General features: G+C 40.3%; 1 protein-coding gene and 1 long non-coding RNA gene across 2 annotated transcripts in view; both read right to left on the reverse strand.

The window, feature by feature from the left end:
• The window catches only part of stx12 (syntaxin 12), a 66,260-nt gene extending 63,737 nt beyond the window's left edge, over positions 1-2,523 (reverse strand). Inside the window, exons 1-2 of the mRNA XM_088010017.1 lie at positions 2,373-2,523; positions 1,677-1,810 (exon numbers count right to left, since the gene is read on the reverse strand). Of these exons, the coding sequence (XP_087866143.1) occupies positions 1,677-1,773 (97 nt within the window). The 5' untranslated portion in view covers positions 1,774-1,810; positions 2,373-2,523. The remainder of the gene's footprint in view (positions 1-1,676; positions 1,811-2,372) is intronic.
• A 5,074-nt stretch (positions 2,524-7,597) lies between these two features.
• Positions 7,598-9,635, reverse strand: LOC106921147 (uncharacterized). Its single transcript, XR_015764584.1, has 3 exons — positions 9,249-9,635; positions 8,872-9,084; positions 7,598-8,662 (listed from the first exon to the last, which is right to left on the reverse strand). It is a non-coding gene; the product is annotated as an uncharacterized LOC106921147 (long non-coding RNA).
• Positions 9,636-20,127: the final 10,492 nt, after the last annotated feature.

The following is a 20,127-nucleotide window of genomic DNA, read 5'->3' on the forward strand; positions in this document are numbered from 1 at the left end:
TCACTATTTGGATCAGATCATTAATGACAGGTAGGACTTTTTTAAAGAAAAAAGGTCAGAAAGTGTACGCCCGTTATCTAGATAAACTGACTTCGACGATACTGGCAGTGTTTATCATAGCAAACTAACATATGTTAGTCAGTACGAAGGTAACCGATGGTAAGCATATCATTTTTTATCTTAAGGACACTTATTGATAGTCAAATCAAGCCCTGTAGCGGTTAATTAGGAAATTAAATAAACACAAGTTAATTAAAAAAAACTAAACATATATATATATATATATATATATATATATATATATATATATAGCACATGACATCACTCTCTCCACCATGATGGATGTCAAAACCTTTGTGCTCCTGTAAAGCCTGTCAAAATACGTACATGTGGTAGCCTAATATCATTTTTATTTAGTTGATTTCACAGTAAATCAACTAAATAAGGTGCTGTAGGTCAGCTGCACAAACAGACAAGGGTCAAAACCAAGCTTATAATTTTACTTTAATGAGGAAAGATACGGGGTGGATAGCAGCCATCAATCATAATAACTGGCAGCTCTCGGTGTAACCACGGATTTACAGCGAACATTTTATACATTTTAGCACCCTCACTAAAATGCTTAGCTCCCCCTTAGCACCTGCAGAAAAAAAATTCTGGAGCCGCCACTGTTCGTCACCTTGTTCATAATATGATGGCACATTACAAATATGCTATGCAGATGTCTTAAAGATTATTTAGGGTGAAATAATGGTGAAGTTGAGTGGAGCTTCCTCAAAGCATGTCTACTATTGAGACCTATGCCAGGCTCCACTAAAGTTTATTTTTACCTCCCATTTTAAAAGAGATGGGTACACGTGAGCAGACATTCAAAAAATCTACTATGTCAATAATCTTGATGCTAAGAGCTCTTTTTTCATATAACAGAAAGCACAGCAACACAAAATAAAACTGTAATTTAATTCTATTCAATTAAGTTAGTTTATATAGTGCCAATTCCCAATTAATGTCTTTTCATGATTAGTTACTGAGCATATGAGTAATGTTTTTCAATACATTGGGTCAAACTCATTTTTGTTTTGGGCCAAATCAAGACTCTCTTAAAGGGCCAGTTGTGCTAGAATGTACTGATAAAACCCATTCACAAACTGTTAAAATATAAATGAATTTTTAAAATTAAATAATATTGAACGTCTTTTCAGTTCCTTCAGGATATCCTGATTCTTTTTGTGCTTTTTGCTATAAAAATCAGTCTTTGTAGTACTTATTTGAAAATATTTGCGCTGATTTATGACAGTAAATGCAACTTTATATTACTCGCTGTATGGATCATGTACTATAATCTGACATCAATTAAGGCTGAGGCAGCTGTTTAGTACAATTTCTGAGAAAAATCTGCAATAAAATCCCAATTTTTAGTTTGTGTGAATTTCTACGATAATTCTCAAGAAACCAGAGGGCCTGATTGATATAGATCAGTTCCTCCAGGACAGAGCTATGTCAGGGGTAGGAGCAAGCAGATAAAAACTGCATTGATTTTGACTGATAACATAGTATTTAAGCACATTTAATGTTTAGACTAGAATCTAGAGAGCCATGGGGAGCCGGATTCGGCCCACGGGCCTGAGTTTGACACATGTGCATTACAGCAAGACCAAGAAAAGAAAAAAGCTTACTGCTTTGTGTGATCTTCTGGATGTTTGAGCTGCATGTCTGAATGAGAGTGCTGAAGTCTCTTGCGACAGGGCGAAATTCTGCTTTTCCGTAAGACATGTTTGAGACAGGCTGTTTCCTCAAACTTAATATCTGACTGCAAAAATAAAAAAGAGTGGAAGAACATAAGCCGTCACAAGCCAAGTAACGTGACTTTTCCAGGATTAACACAATGCTACTCTAAGTGTTGGCATGTGAGAGTTACACTGCTAACATGCTGCTATCCTTTTAGGAAACAGGCCACAGGTCTGTGTGAGTTTAGAGCTTCAGGTTTTAGAACTTTGCGCCTGGCTGTTGTTACAAGGTCCTCTTACTATCTGTAAAGATAATAATAATAATAATAATAATAATAATAATAATAATAATAATAATAATGATAATAATAATGATAATAATAATAATAACAACCGCTAATGCAGTGTGCACCGTTGTTTTAAGCAGTGCTACGAATGAAATTGTTAAATGCAGCACATTAATATAGTTTCTAATGACATAGTTAGCTGAGTTGACGTCCTGTTAACGTTATGTTAAAAGGAGATATAAAGCTGTTAGTTGCTTAGCTAACCGCTTCAGACCCGTCATGCACGGTTGTTTACAGTCAGTTGGCCGAATAGAACATATAAAGCTCTGCTCATAAATAGGAAGGAAAAACAACATACCGAATGTAATACTTGTTGCTTATTAGACTGTTGAAAATTAGCACATATGAGGAGAGATTAAAAAATATGTTCTGCGGCCAGGTTTCGTACAGAACCTTATAAACTGTCACCGAACAGAACTACCCCATTTACGCTAACAACCAATAACATAAGTCACAATAAACATACCAGCCAACGAAAATCAAGTGTCCCACCCACTTTACTATAGGTTCCAATCCAATCTGCAAAACTGCTATACTTCCTGGTCTGTAAGATTTTACGTAACACGATAAAAAGAAAACAGACACATCTACATAGATGTCGCCTTGGAGCAATGCGTCAATGCATTCGCCATATTGGTACGGGAGGCTTTCTTGTTAAAACGTGGCAGTCTACTATTGCGAAGATCTGTCTACAAGTAAAATCACTGGCAATTTTCAACTAGTAACTAAGCTGTTTTTTGCTTGAGTTTTGCTTACAAAGTCGCGATGCTTTATATATATAGTTGTGTTGTTTAGTATATTATTGCAACTAAACACTTTATGAAAAACAACATGCTACAAATTGCCTTGCCTATTTACTTAAAGGATTCACTATTTTATTACTTTGTGGTGTGGTTTAATAGCGAAAGCAGCTGATTGCTTACCGAATGCTGTATCTAGGTATTTTAGTAGATGTTTACCCTTGAATGAACAATCTTAATTATTGAGAAAATCTGTGTAATGCATGCTTTATTTCTGGTCTGATTGTGGATTTTACCGTATAAAAAAATATCTCTTTCAAACACCTTTGCATCAAGAATATTTTAAGAGCAAAGTGTGAATTGTTTCCAATTAGAGCATTTACACATCTTACGTTTTTTTTAGAAAGGACACAAGAAAATTAATAAGACATAGGTTACAGAAACTGTCATAGTCTATTACCTTTAATTTGAAAGTCATTCACTCATATTTTACCTCAGAAAATTCATAAAATATAAATGAAAAACAATAAATAATACATAATTATGTTTTTATTCTATTTTATTTCCAATTTCTTTAGCCTAATTGTGGCACCTGGAGCACCAGAAATCTCAACAACAAATAAGGTAAAATGTGGCAGGAAAAACTTTTCACCTCTGGAATTTTATTCAGAGATTGTTCACCTTCTTACAACACCTGAAAGAAGCACCAGTTTCTGGTATCTTTACTCTGTGGCTTCTTCATTTACAATTTACAATTTTTACAATTTTTCCCCACAGGCCGGAGCTGTGGCACCCGACGATGTTGTTAAAATTAATGTAAACTTACATTAATTTTAATGTAAGTTTACATTAAAACTTACATTAAAAGTTTTAATGTAAGTTAAAACTTACATTAGATACACCTAGATACACACACCTAGGTGTGTGTATCTAGGTGTGTGTCGCCTAGATACACACACCTAGGCGACATCTAGGTGTGTGTATCTATGATGAAACAAAATTACCATGTACAATTGAACGACATGAACTCCACCCAGTGTAAACACGCAAATAGCAAATCAAACAGACTCAAAAGGAGCAAGAAAGGATCCCACCATTATGTCATGTCTCTGGGTCTTGGGTTGGGTTTATTTCTGTGTTTTTCTTTTCCTCTTTCATTTAATCAGTTATGATCTAGTTCACTTTAGTTCAGCCCTTCATGGTTATTTTTGGTTATTTTAGTTTCATTATTTGATGTTACTTATTTACTCCGGTTTCCTCCCACAGTCCAAAAACATGACTATTAGGTTAATTGGCCTCTCCAAATTGCCCCTAGGTGCGTGTGTGCGTGTGTGTGTGTGTGTGTGTGTGTGTGTGTGTGTGTGTGTGTGTGTGTGTGTTGCCCTGCGACAGACTGGTAATCTGTCCAGGTGACCCCGACTCTTGCCCGGAACGGAGATGGGCACCAGCAACCCTCCCGACCCCAGTAAGGGACAAGGGTGTAAAGAAAATGGATGGATGGATGTTACTTATTTTGGTTAGATCTGTCTCATTCTTGTTTTTCTTTATTTCAGTCCCTCGTAGTGTTTCTAGTTATATTTATTTCTTAGTTATTTTGCTACTTTTGGTCAAGTTTTTCTTTAGTGTTAGTATTTATTCCTGTTCCCCTGTGTTCTCTCCTTGCTCTCCAGTGTCACTCTTTCTTTTCCCCTTCCTCAACCTCGTTCCTGCTCCAACTATTGACACCTACAATCAGTTAGCTCTATAGGCCAAATCTATTGTTCTAACACAACCTCCCAGTATATAAGCCTCTCAATTTAAGTTGCTAGTCACTTGTTCATCTCGTCACTCACCTCACCACTTCTCGTCTCTGGTCGTTCCCTGGTTCACTCGTGTCCTCTGTTTTGGATTTACGTCTGTTCCTTGGACTTTAACATTTTTGTAAGTTGGATTCTTATTTTTTCATTAAATTTTCAACTTTATCTACATTTCCTTCCCGATGCATTTGGGTCCACACATCTACTGCATCAGGTAGTATTCAGCTGACATTAACAGAAGCGGTTCCAGCCTGTTTGACGCCCTGGGCGAACCACAGATGGATGGATGGACATTTGATTCATCATTGGGCTTTGGCTCACACATTAAGGCTGTTTCCCGTTCTTGTTTCTTTCGTTTAAGAAACATTTCTAAAATTAAACAAATGGTCTCCAGAGTTGACCTAGAGACAATCATTCATGCTTTCGTGTCATCTCGTCTGGATTACTGTAATGCCCTTTTTAACTGCCTGGATAAACCCTCAATTTCACGTTTGCAGTCATTTACAAAATGCAGCAGCCAGACTTCTCACCAAATCCAGTAAATTCTGTCATATCACTCCTGTTCTATATTCACTACACTGGCTCAGTTGATTTTAGAATTTGTTTTAAAGTTCTTCTGCTGACCTACAGAGCATTACATGGCCAGGCTCCTGATTATCTTTGTCAGCTTTTAACTAAATATTCTGCTGCTCGTGGTCTTTGTTCTCAAACTCTGAATCTCTTGGATGTTCCACATACACAGTTAAAACCTAAAGGAGACCAGGCCTTTCAGCCGGTGGCCCCAAGGCTCTGGAACTTGCCTTGCAGCTCCATTTTGGTGACTTGGTGGAAGTTTTTAAAAAGCAGCAAAAAACATTTTTATTTTCCTAGGGGGGTTTCAGTTATTTATTTATTTATAAAATCTCTTAATTTTATTGTGTTTTTTATATTAGCATTATGTTTCGTATGGTTTCTATCGTACAGCGCTTTGTGATTATATGTCTGTGGAAAAGCGCTTACAAATAAAGTTTACTTACTTACCTATTTTTTATAGTTTTACCTCCTGTTCTCTTTCTCTTCATGCCTTCAGCTATTGCACTGAGACCTGTCATCTCCAGAAGTTCTCAGATGACCTACCTGTAGTTGGTTGTATCAGTGAGGGTGATGAGGTTGAGTACAGGGCTGCTGTAGGCAACTTTGTCACATGGTGTGGGCTGAACCACCTGCAGCTCAATGTAATAAAGACCAAGGAACTGGTGGTGGATCTGAGGAGGGGGACCAGTGACCCCTGTTACCTCCACCATGATGTGCTGGCCGGCTGCAGGAGCATCTTCAACCAGACTCTTATTAAACCAAAGTGCACCACAGAGCGACACAGGAAATCATTTCTGCCTGTAGACTTTACAATGCCCATGTTTGAGTAACTTAAATCTAATTTTCTCTGCACTCATTTATATATTATTTTCAGATTAACATATTTGCATGTAGGGCTACACAGTGGTGCAGTTGGTAGAACTGTGGCTTTGCAGCAAAAAGGTTCTGGGTTCGATTCCCGGTGCAGGGTCTTTTTGCATGTTCTCCCTGTGCATGGTGGGTTCTCTCCAGGTTCTCCAGCTTCCTCCCACAGTCCAAAAACATGACTGTCAGGATAATTGGTTTCTCTAAATTGTCCCTAGGTGAGTGTGTGCATGGTTGTGTGTCCTGTCTTTCTCTGTGTTGCCCTGCCACAGACTGGCATCCAAGGTGTACCCCGCTTCTCGCCCGGAATGTTAGTTGGAGGTAGGGTTGCCACCCATCCCCCAAAATACGGAATCGCCCCATATTTGGCCGTTGAATGTTGCGTCCCGTATTGAACCGATACGGGACGCGATTTGTTCTGCATTTCTATAAATGTCCGATAAACACGCCTATCACACACACATCAACACTAATTTCAACAATAATGACCAAAATAAAAAATAAAACAGGAAATATTAAGGTCAGCTAAATTGTCGTGGCAGGATGTAAAAAGGACCTCAGAACTCTACGGACCGACACTGTTGGGCTGCATAAAGACGGCAGCGGTGAGCTGCCATCAACCCACGTCTTTTTAAAATGTCCTCAACCCAATTCTCCACTGTCCTTAGAAGTAAAGCCTCTTGTAAAGATACAGACATGAGAGGGAAGACTCAAATCCCAGGCTGAACATGTCAGTGAGGATGAATACAAGCATTTAAAAAGCAACAAAAAAAATGTGTCTGTCGTGGCACAGTGTGCTGCTCTATTATAGACAGAATGAATCAGGAGAGGAACTGCAGACACGTTACAACCTAAACAACTAGAAATCAGGATCTCTTCATCCCTCAATCATCTCCTGAGGCTGATATGGTAGAGCATTTTATTTATTGATTAAGTTTCCTATTGTGGTTTTAGTCGACTGTTATGGCTTGATTATTTGCTTATTTAATGTATAGTTGTAGCAGCCAAAATAATATAAATGGTCATTTAGAGAACAAACCATACTGAGAGATTAACAGTAAATACATAAATATTTCCTACTTTAAAAAGGTTTGTTAGGGCTTTGTGTTTGTTTTATTAAGAAATGTTGACATCTTTTATTAATTCAGTGCTCAGTAGTGATTTAATGTATTATTAATGTCAGACACAGACCTGCAGCCCAGGGACTGAAGGGTTCTTCTATACCTGTACCCAACAGGGGTACAGAAGAAATTATGCTAAATAAATGTCTTTTGTTAATGTGCTGTGGTGGATTTTTTTTAACCTTCACAATTTTACTTTAACATTGAATTAAAAATTATGGTGCCACACGTTTAGCTGCTGTATTGAGATAGGATCATACTTTCCATCTGTTAGATCAGGGCTCTGCAACCTGTATCTTCGGAGACTGTTGAAGAAGATTCTAGGTTACAATATTTCTTAAGAAAACTCTTTTGGCTCTATCTCCTTCGATCCCAGGTTCCCCCGGCGGGGCGCATGTAGCCACACAAAAATAACAATGAGTGCAGACGTCACAGAATTGCAGTTTAATCCAATAGAAGACAACGCATAAAATTACAACAGAAACTGCAGAACAACAGAGACATACATTCATTTACCCAACATAAATGGAAAGAAGAAGGAAAGAAAGAAAGAAAAGCAAAGACGTGCAAAGACTTCTTTGGAGAATTGCGAGAGCAAATCTAATTTGTTACTTCTGTGTAGAAAGTTTTATAGTAAAAGACGTATTCTTATCTTGAATTTATTCAAATAAGGCATATCTTTGCTCATCCAACCAGGAGCTATCTCTGACCCTCTCTCTAAAGCCAGGAACTCCTGCTGTTTTACGGCTTTTCACAGATGAGTGTGAAAGTTGGAACTTCTACTTATTTTCCCACACAGACAAAAGGCAGTTCAAAAGATCTTAGCAAACCATCTGCTGTAACTACAGGTAACATAAAGGTCAATAGGCCAGAATAAGTTACTGATTTTAAAACTATAAACAGGCTATTTCAATCGAGACATGTTAAGTTTTAAAACTAGCATACTTTAAATTTATTTTCTTAACAAGACACAAGTGGCTCTTTGGCTTACTTGATATATCAAATGATGAAATATTGCTCTGTTTTTTTATTTAATTTTTTTTAAAGTGTCCCCATGAAAAAGCACTGGCCCTAGTGGCAAATTTGATCTAGAACCAGCCTTCAAACCTAACTCCTTATTTGTATAAATATTTTGGTAATTCGCTTTGCAATACCAGACTTTTCCCATAGCTTATGCTTTTGGAGGCCTGTTTGAGGACACATTTTGTCAATGTCAATGCCAAATTTATTTATATAGCACTTTAAAACAGGTATAAAACTGCACCAAAGTGCTGTACGAGAACGAAAACACAAATGACAAAACAGAGTAAAAACAATACATCAATTAAATGCCAAAGAGTAAAAATGAGTTTTAAGAAGTGATTTAAAATGATCCAGGCTGTGGGCAGTGTTGGGGATCAGGCTGGGTTAGTGTTTTTCCAGGTCTATCCACCAGAGGGCGCCTTGTGGCTGTTTTTCTCCAGAGGTTGGACCAACAGGTCTTGGTTGACACACCTGCAAGAAATAATCATCACCATGAGGAGTATATGAGCAGCAGGCGGCCAGTTCCTCCTCGCCAGAGTGTTTGCCAGCACTGGTACACAGAGCCCTCATAGTGTTGCTTAACAGCTTGAGATTTTGATACGTAACTTCTTCATAGTCTAATCTGTCTTTGTGGATCCTCTCTAGGTCGTTGCAAGTTCCATTGGAACCGTTCGAGTTACCTGAGTCTCGGAGGAATCCTCTCGTGCCGCTTCTGCACCGTTTTCCTCTCGGTCTTGCGAGACCGAGTGTGCTGTCCTCGCCCTGAGTTTTCAATCTTTTCAGCCGCTAGACAGCCTGACAACGACGCTCCAATAACCAAACTTCTTTCTTTCTTTTTAGTTGTTTATTGAAGAGTGGCCTCTGACCACTGCCATCACTTTGGCCATCGTAAACTGCAACATACAAGGCGTAATGTTAGCTAACATAGCAAAATAGCCATTCTTACTGCGAGCTTAAAACAACATTTTCTTAAATGACTAAAGTATACAAATTACTTACACCAGCGTTACATGAAACAAAGAGACAGTTATTATTTTCACAATTAACAAGCACTTACGAACAAATCTTGTCGGAAACACAACGAATAAAGACAATAGTCAGCTACTCCACGAGCTGTTTGGTGTCGCATTCCACCATCTTGGATCTATGTTTTCTTTTAGCATCACAAAGGCAACATAACAAAAATATCCACCAGGGGGTGCTCTAGTTCAAAAACCTTGCTGGTCCAACTAAACTAAACAAAAGGCAGCACACTCCCCGCCTGGCACAATACAATTTTGCCACTACAAACAATCTTTTCTAATAAACATTTTGAACAGTTTTTTAGCTATACATTTTAATTTTCATCTGATAAAAGCAAAACCATATCAGTAATGGGTCTCAAAAACACTTTTTCATTTCCATCTTTTATAGTTTTTACTTCTGCTTTCCGAACCTTATTGTCCTTACTCTCAAATATTCTCACAACTTTTCCCATGGACCAGAAGTTTCTGTGAGTGAGAGAATCTTTCAATAACACAATGTCACCAACTTTAATGTTCGGTTTATCATCAGTCCATCGTCTCCTTTTCTGCAAAGTTGGTAAGTATTCACTTTTCCACTGTTTCCAAAAAGAGTCTGCCAGAGACTGTACTTGCTTCCATTGCTTTGAGTAGAGGTCTGGAGATGCAAAGCTTCCTGCTGGTGCAGATAGGGCATTTGTCTTTTGGGTGAGGAGCATTGCTGGAGTGAGGAGGTTTGGTTTATCTGGATCTGTTGAAATTGATACAAGTGGTCTTGCATTCATTATTGCCATTACTTCTGCCATGAATGTACTTAACACTTCATGTGTGAGTCGGATGTGTCCGGCTTTCAAAAGAATACTGTCAAGGATTCGCCTTGCAACTCCGATAAGTCGCTCCCACGACCCACCCATATGTGAGGAGTGGGGAGGGTTGAACAGCCATGTGCATCCTTTCCCCAGCAGGAAAGAGTTCAGTTCTGTCTCTTTATGATCAATTTGCAGTTCATTGCATGCTCCGATAAAATTTGTCCCTCTGTCAGAGCGGAGTATTTGAGCAGGTCCACGAATGCAGAAGAATCTTCTTAGTGCATTAATGAAGCTTGATGTTGACATTGATTCAATGAGCTCAATATGTACAGCTCTTGTGGACATGCAGGTGAAAAGTACAGCCCAACGTTTGCTGTCTGCACTTCCTGCTCTGGTGCGACGTGTGGTGACTGTCCAGGGACCAAAGACATCCAGTCCTACGCTAGTGAATGGTGGCATGGTTGACAGTCTGTCAAGGGGTAAATCTGCCATCTTTTGAGTCTGCATTTGTCCTCTAAGTTTTCGACAAAAGACACATTTGTGAATGATGGAAGAAATAAGCCGTTTACCACCAATAATCCAAAATCCAGCTCCTCTGATTGCTCCTTCTGTTATGTGACGCCCCTGATGCGCTACTTTCTCATGGTAGTATCTGATAAGAAGGATAGATATGTGATGAGACCTTGGAATAATGACAGGATGTTTCTCCTCTTTTGTTAGGTTAGCAGGTGCCAGACGTCCTCCTATTCTGAGAAGTCCTTCTCCATCAATGACAGGGTTTAGCTTTTGGAGACAACTCTGTTTTGGAAGTGGTTGATTTGCTTTTATGCACCTGAGCTCCTCTTTGAATGTTTCACTTTGTACTGTGTGAATGATAAATTTGGCTGCTTTGGATACTTCTTCTGCAGTGTTACCGTCACTGAAACACTTCCAGCCTTTACTTTCTGTATCTGTTTTCTTGAATGATGCTGCCACACGTTTCAGTGATGCAATAGTGCAACACAATCTCATCCAATGAGAGAATCTTTCAAAACGAGATGGTTCCAGCAGCGTTACTGAGGTTTTAGTAACAAAGGTTTTCACATCAGGCCTGATCTCTGTATCTGTCTCAGGGTTAATGAGACTAAAACTATCACAGTGTGATGTCTCAATGTCATGTAGTGTCAAAAAAGAAGGACCACCAAACCAGTTTGTGGAAGCTAATGTAGAAGCTGGTATCGGTCTAGTGGCTATGTCTGCTGGGTTGTCACTAGTGGATATGTAAACCCACTGTGTTGGATGTGTGGTCTTCCTGATTCGAATCACTCGATTGGCCACATAAGTATAGAATCTCTTTGTGTTGTTGTGTATGTAGCCAAGGATGATTTTACTATCTGTGAAAAATCTGACAGTGTCCACTTCAATGTCCATCTCATCTCTAATGAGTTCATACATTTCTACAGCTAAAACTGCTGCACATAATTCCAATCTAGGAACAGTGTGAGCAGGTCGGGGGGCGACTTTGGACTTCCCCATGATGAAACCTGTGTGCCACTGACCTTCACTGTCGAGAGCTCTCAGGTATGCCACTGCTCCTATAGCCATGGTAGAGGCGTCTGAAAATATGCATAGTTCTTTCCTTGCAGCAACAGACTGAGAGAATGAGAAGTAGCACCTGGGTATTTGTAGCTTCTCCAGATCCTTCAATGAATTTCTCCATTTGTCCCATTCCGCTTCTCTTTCTGCAGGAAGTGGTTCATCCCAGTCTTTCTGCTGTGTGGATAAGTCACGGAGAAGGGATTTCCCCTGCATTGTGATGGGTGAAACAAAGCCTAATGGGTCGTATAAACTGTTAACGGTGGCCAAGACACCTCTCTTGGTGAATGGCCTTTTTTCACTTGTGGCATAAAAAGTGAAACAGTCACTTTTAAGATTCCACAGCACTCCTAAGCTCCTTTGCAGGGGTATGTCGTCCAACTCCATGTCCAAGTCTTTTAGATCTTTGGCTCTTTCTGCAGCAGGAAACGCTTCGACTACTTTGTGGTCATTAGAGGCTATTTTATGTAGCTTCAAATTTGACTGAGCCAACATGTTTTGTGCATTTGTGAGTATCTCAACGGCTTCTTCTCTTGTTGCTGTGGATGAAAGGCCGTCATCGACATAAAAATTCCTCATTATGAACTGCTTTGCGTCATGGCCAAACTCTTTTTCTCCCTCCACTGCAGTACGCCTCATACAGTAAATAGCCACCGCTGGGGATGGACTATTACCGAAGACGTGAACCTTCATTCGGTAGTCACAAATGTCTTTGTTGGTATCATTATCCACATACCAAAGGAATCTCAAGTAATCCCTATGATCCTCTCTCACTTCAAAACAGTAAAACATTTGTTGCACATCAGCTGAAAATGCTACTGGTTCTTTTCTAAAACGTATAAGAACACCTATTAGTGTGTTGTTTAGGTCGGGTCCTCTTAATAAAACTTTGTTAAGGGACAGTCCTTCAAACTCTGCACTTGAGTCAAAAACTACTCTCAGCTGGTCAGGTTTTTGTGGGTGATACACACCAAAGGATGGTAAATACCAATGTTCTTTGTCTGAGTCCAAAGGTGAAGCAACCTCTGCGTGATCGTTGTCCAGCATATTTTGAATGAACTCTGTGTATTGTCTTTTCATTTCAGGCTTACGGTCCAGTGTCTTTCTGAGGGACTGGAGGCGTTTGAGTGCTTGCTCTCTGTTACTTGGAAGTTCTGGTCTAGGCGAGCGGAATGGCAAAGGTGCCACCCAGCTATTACCTTCATTCTGATACACTTCTTTTTCCATAACGTCAATAAACTCCTTATCCTCTACTGACAGTGCTGGTTTGTCATCATCTTTTGTTCTGTCAAACACCTTTTCTCCCAGTTGACTGACAGCTGTGTTGTCAATGTCCTTTTGAAAGGCAAGTGTGGTGCTAAGTTGGTAATTGCAACCACTTGACTCCTTGACTTGAAACATATTAGGGCATGGGCATAGGTAAGAAGCACGGCCATTCTGAAGAACATGTGTTTTGAGCACATTCACATTAGGGGGTCTATGCGTCTTCCCCATGCAGGCTTCCCCAACTATAACCCAGCCTAAATCTAAACGCTGTGCATAGGGCATAGTGTGTGGCCCATTGATTCTCTCTCTGACCTTATGAACCTGAATAATGTCTCTTCCCAAGAGCAAAAGAATAGGAACCTGTTCTTCTACAGGAGGGACTTTTTCAGCTATCTTCTGTAAGTGTGGGAACTTCATAGCAACTTCTGGAGACGGAATTTCTCTTCTGTCATCCGGAATCATGTCACACTCAATGAGGTTTGGAAGTGGGAGCTTTACTCTACCATCTATTGACTCAATCGTAAAGTTTAATGCTGTTCTGCCAACATTATCTGAAAGTCCTGAGCATGTCCTGAGCTTGTACGTGTCTGAGCGTGTCTCAATATTAAAGATCTCAAAAAACTGAGACTTAGCTAGAGACTTGTTACTTTGTTCGTCAAGCACTGCGTACATCTTTCTTGCCTGTTCTCTTTTTCCCTCTGGATAGACTAACACAGGACTTATTTTTGAACATGAATGTGGGATATTTACATCACCACAGACTTCTGTGCACTTAGAAACAACTGAGACATTTGTACTATCCTGTGTCTCCCCGCCATCACCTTTATCAGCTTCAAAGATCTCAGCTGGAGCAGGCGGTGGACCTGGATGTAGGGCTGTTAAATGTCTGTCACTGCCACAGTCCATACACTTTATCTGCACCTTGCAGTCCCTTGCTAGATGCTGGGTAGAGCCACAGCATTTAAAACAGATTCTGTTTTCTTTTAAAAATAACTTGCGCTCATCTATTGGCTTTGCTCTGAAACTTTTACACTTTTTAAGTGGATGAGGTTTCTTATGTATAGGACAAACCTTGTCAGGGTTTTCTATAGGCTTACTGTAAGTAGTTTGAGCTGAACTACCATCTGTAGGGATGTCTGTTTTGTGTACAGAAATCACTTGCCTGCTATTGCTTTTGAAGCTTTTCTCTTTTTTGAAGCTTGCGTTAGCAGGTGTGATATCAAAGCTTGGGTCATTTCTTATTTTGGCTTGTTGTCTTACAAACCTTGAAAAAATACTGAAAGGGGGAAAGGCAACTTTATGTTCCTCTTTGTACTTCGCACCCGTTGCAATCCACTTTTCCTGCAGTCCATAGGGTAACTTCTCCACAATGGGATTGATTCCACGAGCTGTGTCCAAATATGAGAGTCCCAGTAAGTAGCCTCCATCTTTTGCACATTCGATTTCCTGCAGAACGTCACCCAGCTCTCTTAACTTTATGTTGTCCCGGTTGTTGAGTTTGGGAAACTGTTCAATCTTTTTTAGCAGTGCATTTTCCACCACTTCAGGAGAACCATAAGATTCCTCCAGTCTTTGCCACACAAGGTCCAGTGCAACTGTTGGACTAAAGACGTTGGCTGAGCGGATTCTTTTTGCCTGTTGTCCAGACTCAGCTCCAAGCCATTTGACCATTAAATCTAGCTCTTCTAGGGCTGTAACGTTCAAATCTTTAATAGCATTTTGAAATGATGTTTTCCACGACCAGTAATTCTCAGGGTGGTCATCAAACTGTGAAAGTCCTGAACTTAACAGTTCTCTCCGTGTAAGGTACTTGGCAATCTCATGTACACCTTGTGCCTCTGTTGAGGTTTGAGGAGTGTGGAACGGATATAGTTTGGGGGGATTCAGTGTCTCTCTGTGTGCTCTTTTGGGTTTAGCTGCTTCTGCACTGTGTGAGCTGTTATTGTCCATTTCTTTTGTCATGGCTTTTTCATACTGTTCACGTGTAGCCTTGTGACAGGCGAGTGGATCTGCTGACAAAGAGAAGCCTTCAAAACTAATATCTGAATGTTTTTGAACATACTCTGCCGTAAGCCGTTTTGGGCTGGCAGGTGGACCCACTAATGGATAGTCCTGTTCACTCTTCGAGAGAGCCTCCCCCTCTTCATAAACTGCAACTTCTGCTTCTGCGGCTGCAACAGCCTTCTGAGAACTTAAAATATGCAAATTAGCTTCAAGTTCAGTTTTCTGCTTCATTATGGTTGCTTCTTTTTCTGAAAACGCGAGCTGAGCACGTGCAGCCTCTGCTTTAGCCCGTGCTTTTAATGCTGCAGAACTTGTGGACGAACGTTTGGATGTGCGTGAGCGTGTAGACTTGGAACTTGTGTCTGTATTGCTTACTTTATCCTTGTCCTCCATGTCATCTGCTTTACCTGACCGCAGGCTCATGATTGACTTGCTGAATATTTCCTTGTGGTTGTGGTCCGCTGCGCTGATGTTCTTTACTGTGCTGTCCTCGCCCTGAGTTTTCAATCTTTTCAGCCGCTAGACAGCCAGACAACGACGCTCCAATAACCAAACTTCTTTCTTTCTTTTTAGTTGTTTATTGAAGAGTGGCCTCTGACCACTGCCATCACTTTGGCCATCGTAAACTGCAACATACAAGGCGTAATGTTAGCTAACATAGCAAAATAGCCATTCTTACTGCGAGCTTAAAACAACATTTTCTTAAATGACTAAAGTATACAAATTACTTACACCAGCGTTACATGAAACAAAGAGACAGTTATTATTTTCACAATTAACAAGCACTTACGAACAAATCTTGTCGGAAACACAACGAATAAAGACAATAGTCAGCTACTCCACGAGCTGTTTGGTGTCGCATTCCACCATCTTGGATCTATGTTTTCTTTTAGCATCACAAAGGCAACATAACAAAAATATCCACCAGGGGGTGCTCTAGTTCAAAAACCTTGCTGGTCCAACTAAACTAAACAAAAGGCAGCACACCGAGAGGAAAATTGCTCTCTACCTGTGTGCAGTAATCCCCGGATCCTGGACCGAAGAAAGATAAACTCCAACTGACTGTAATATCTTTATTTGTCAGAGCTGTAAATAAACCTTTAACTAAACCCAGTCTCCTCTGAGTGTTTCTGCATGTGGGTCAAGAATCTCAAACCCATCATGACAGGCAGATCTAATCTGGAAAGGTAAGTTATTCCATAAAACAGAAGCAGCAACAGAAAAAGCTTGATCTCTTTTCCTCTTAAATCGAGTCCGAGGAACTGTCAATAATTGATTATGTGATCGTAAAGTTCTGGACACAGACCGGAAATTTAAAAGGTCCCGAAGATAAGGGGGGCTAACCCATTTAAAACTTTATAAGTTAACAAAATTTTGATTAAATCAGGTGTTATGATCAGTTGCTCAGTACTTGAGCAGTTTACCCAATTCATTTTACACTTGCTTAATTAAACTTATTTAAGATATGCTCTGATTGGAGTACTCTATGCAGGAACGATTGCTGTATGGGTTACTTTTTTATTTTAACTTTATTTTTATTTATTTTTAACACATTTCCACAGTTACATTCTCGTGTCTCTTAGTGACATGTATCTTCTGCATTATAACTTGACAAAAGAACAGCAAATGTTCTAACAAATGTAAAAATGAATTCACAACAACAGAGTGAAATAAAAAGACAGATAACAGCAAAATAAAATACACACAAAACACACAAATAAATCAAATAAACGTCCCAGACTTTTTGTATCTATGAATTATATGTAGGAGGCCCTGGCTTCAGCCACCTGATAGTTATTCATTTCAAAGCTGCTGTGAGCAAGATATTTAAAAGATATCGATCACCCTTCCTGTCTATTCCATCGGGTATTTCTCCTAAAACTGCCACCAGGGGGGTTTTTGGAACATCCCTCCTGAAAATTACCTTGAGGGCTTCAAAAGTCTCCTCCCAGAACACACTTAGTTTAGGACAAGACCAAAAGATATGCGTATGATTTGTGTTCTGTGTCCTGCAGTTTCTCCAGCATGAGCTGGGTTGTGTTGGGCCCATTTTACTAGTTACTGCTGGCGTTCTGAAAAACTGGACTATTACTTTCCATTTGAATTCTCCCCATGTCTTAGAATTTGTTAATTGTGCTTCAGTGCATATTTCTTCCCATGTGTCCCCTGCTATTGACTCCTGCAGTTCAGTCTCCCATTTATGCTTTATGTTTGTGGAATCGTGCGTATTCATAGATAGAAGCAGGTCATATATTTTACTAATTACTTTTTTATTTCCCTTTCCCCTTTGTATGTCCATTAGGAAATTTTCTATAGGTGTAGGCTCATGAAATTTAGTCCAATTGCTGTGTGTCGTCACAAAGTTCTGAGTTGTAAGTATCTATAGAAGTCCCGTCTTGGGAGAAATTTCCCTCTTTAATTACGGTAATTGATGGATATGAGATAGTCAATAATTACACCAGTTTTTGAACCCAGAATCTAAATTGTTTGGTGCAAATGTCTTCATAAATCCTATACTTGATAAAAGTGAGATCTGTTTTAATAACTTAAAAACTGATAGTATTTTGCTCCAAATTTTGAGGGTGCTCTCCTCAGGATCTCCGCCGAGTCCCCATCATTATGTAATTTAGCGATGATGACTCTTCTTCCGGTAAGTGTGTGGTGTGAGCGGTCCACCTTTATGTCTCGATCCATCTGCAGAACTTCTTTGATGATTTTTGCCACGGCTTGAGGGGAACTGGAGTCCGGGCGCTCTTCAATGCCCGCTATGCGGATATTGGACCTTCTCATCCTCCCCTCCAGATCTTCACATTTATCTTTGAGCGTTGACATTTCTTTCTGTAAGCTTGTTACAGTAGACTGTAGTTTAATGACTTCGTCTGACCACGCTGATAGGCCACCCTTTATGGGTTACTTTTTAAAAACAAAAACATTGACATAAAATATTATCTATCACTGCTGCCGCCATCCCACCCTATGAGAGTAGGACGACATGTGCCGTGGTGGGAGTCCCTTATTTTTATTACTGAAAGGTGGCAACCCTAGCTGGAGAGGCACCAGCAACCCTCCCAACCCCACTAGGGACAAGGGTGTACAGAAAATGGATGGATGGATATTTATATATGCTTGTTATTTATTTATTTATAATCAGTCATATTCAGGGGTGAAAGCAGACGGGTACGGTTGGGTTCTGTGTACCCCTAAACGATTTAGTGGGGGTACGCAATACCTGTAAGAGAGGGGAGCGGCTGTCAGCTGTAAAAAAAAAACATCAATGGGTTCACTGAGCAGCCGTGAGAGTACCCAATAATCAACCGTGACTGATTACTTTAGATTTTCAAGAAAAGTCTAAAACACGAATTAATCAGTTAATAAATAGATTTCTTTCCATTTCATATTGTTTCTGAACTGTTCGTGCTTTGCTAGACAGTAGGGGTGCAATACGTCGATCACGGAAGGTTTTGAGGCATTAGGTGACAAACTGAACACCCCAGCTGGTCTCAGGATGCTGAGACCAGCTGAGACTGGCTCATCAAAATGTTTGTAACTTTATTAAAGAACAAGAGAAAAAAATAATCAACAAAATGTGTTCAAATTAATGACCCAACAAAATGAATAATCTCAGTAATTATGGTTTCAACAAGGTGTTGCGCAAATCTGTGCATTTCGCTTCCATTACCAAAATAACTAGCAGAGCAGGAGTTTAAAATTAACTAATCAACCACCTCTGTGTTCAGAGGGAGCGCTTATTAATGATCGCAAAATAAATATCAAGCCTGAAAACCTAATATTGTAACGGACTGAATGTTATGTTTTTAAAGTAATCTGTGCTCGGCTTGCAGGGCACAGGCGGTTGCCACGGCAATGGGTGTGCTTAAATGACAAAGAGAGAGAGTATAAAGGTGCGAGTGGTTTTGAGTTGATCACCTGTTTGGGTTATTTTACCTTTGCTGTGGCTCATTACAGCCGCTGAACGTTCAATAAACGACAAACTTAGACTAATTATCTTGTCTGTGAGTATAGTCATTTACAACAAACACCAAACACGGTAAATATGTTTCATTAAGTATTTAACAAACAAATGGCTTCTACCACGATAATTATCCATCCATCCATCCATCCATTTTTTTCCGCTTCATCCGGGATCGGGTTGCGGGGGCAGCAGCTTCAGAAGGGAGGCCCAGACTTCCCTCTGCCCAGCCACTTCTTCCAGCTCCTCCGTGGGAACCCCAAGGTGTTCCCAGGCCAGCCGAGAAACATAGTCCGTCCAGCGTGTCCTGGGTCTTCCCCAGGGCCTCCTCCTGGTGGGACGTGCCCAGAACACCTCACCAGGGAGGCGTCCTGGAGGCATCCTGACCAGATGCCCAAGCCACCTCAACTGGCTCCTCTCAACGTGAAGGAGCAGCGGCTCTACTCTGAGTTCCTCCCAGATGACTGAGCTCCAAGCCTTGGCTTGGAGCCTTTGTTTGGCAGTATATTTATGCCTATGCACTTCTGTGCATAGGCATAAATATGCCTATGCACAGAAGGCATAGGCATATGCACAGGCATATGCCTATGCCTGTGCCTATGCCTGTGCATAGGCATTTATGCCTATGCACAGAAGTGCATAGGCATAAATATATATACAACATCAATAGGACTCTAAGAGCCTTCGTTGCATCAACAAGGATGATTTGGCTGATTTGACTACGGATACCGACTCAAGAATGGGGCCACAATCAGTCACCTCCTCTCCATCGATGACATCAAGCTGTACGCCAAGAGCGAGCGAGACATCGACTCACTGATCCATACAACCAGGATCTACAGCACTGACATTGGGATGTCATTCGGACTAGAGAAGTGTGGTCGGATGGTTACAAAGAGAGGGAAGGTGAAGACCACAGTGGTGCCTGTGGTCATCTGTGTCATCTGTGTGGTCATCCAGGCCCTCAGGGGCCTGGATGACCACAAGCTAAAACAGATCCCAGGAACAACATCAGACATTTCAGTCCAGAAATGTGCAGTTCTAGGCACAGCCAAGATACTGGAGGAACCCTCAAGCTCCCAGGCCTCTGGTAGAGGACCCGAGCTCACCTGCGGAGGGTGAGAAGGGAATTTTATATATAAATATATAAACTTTTACCACCAAGAATTTGAAACTGCTTTCACCCCTGGTCATATTTCATTACTTACATTACTCTTAGGTACATATATTTTATACATGTTGTTGCCTATGATTGTAATTATATTATTAATTAACTAAGGTGTTAATTAATTATTAACACCTTAGATGGAG

This window comes from Poecilia mexicana, unplaced genomic scaffold (assembly GCF_051168715.1).
Source record: "Poecilia mexicana isolate PSO_F unplaced genomic scaffold, ASM5116871v1 scaffold_11, whole genome shotgun sequence".
NCBI lineage: Eukaryota > Metazoa > Chordata > Actinopteri > Cyprinodontiformes > Poeciliidae > Poecilia > Poecilia mexicana.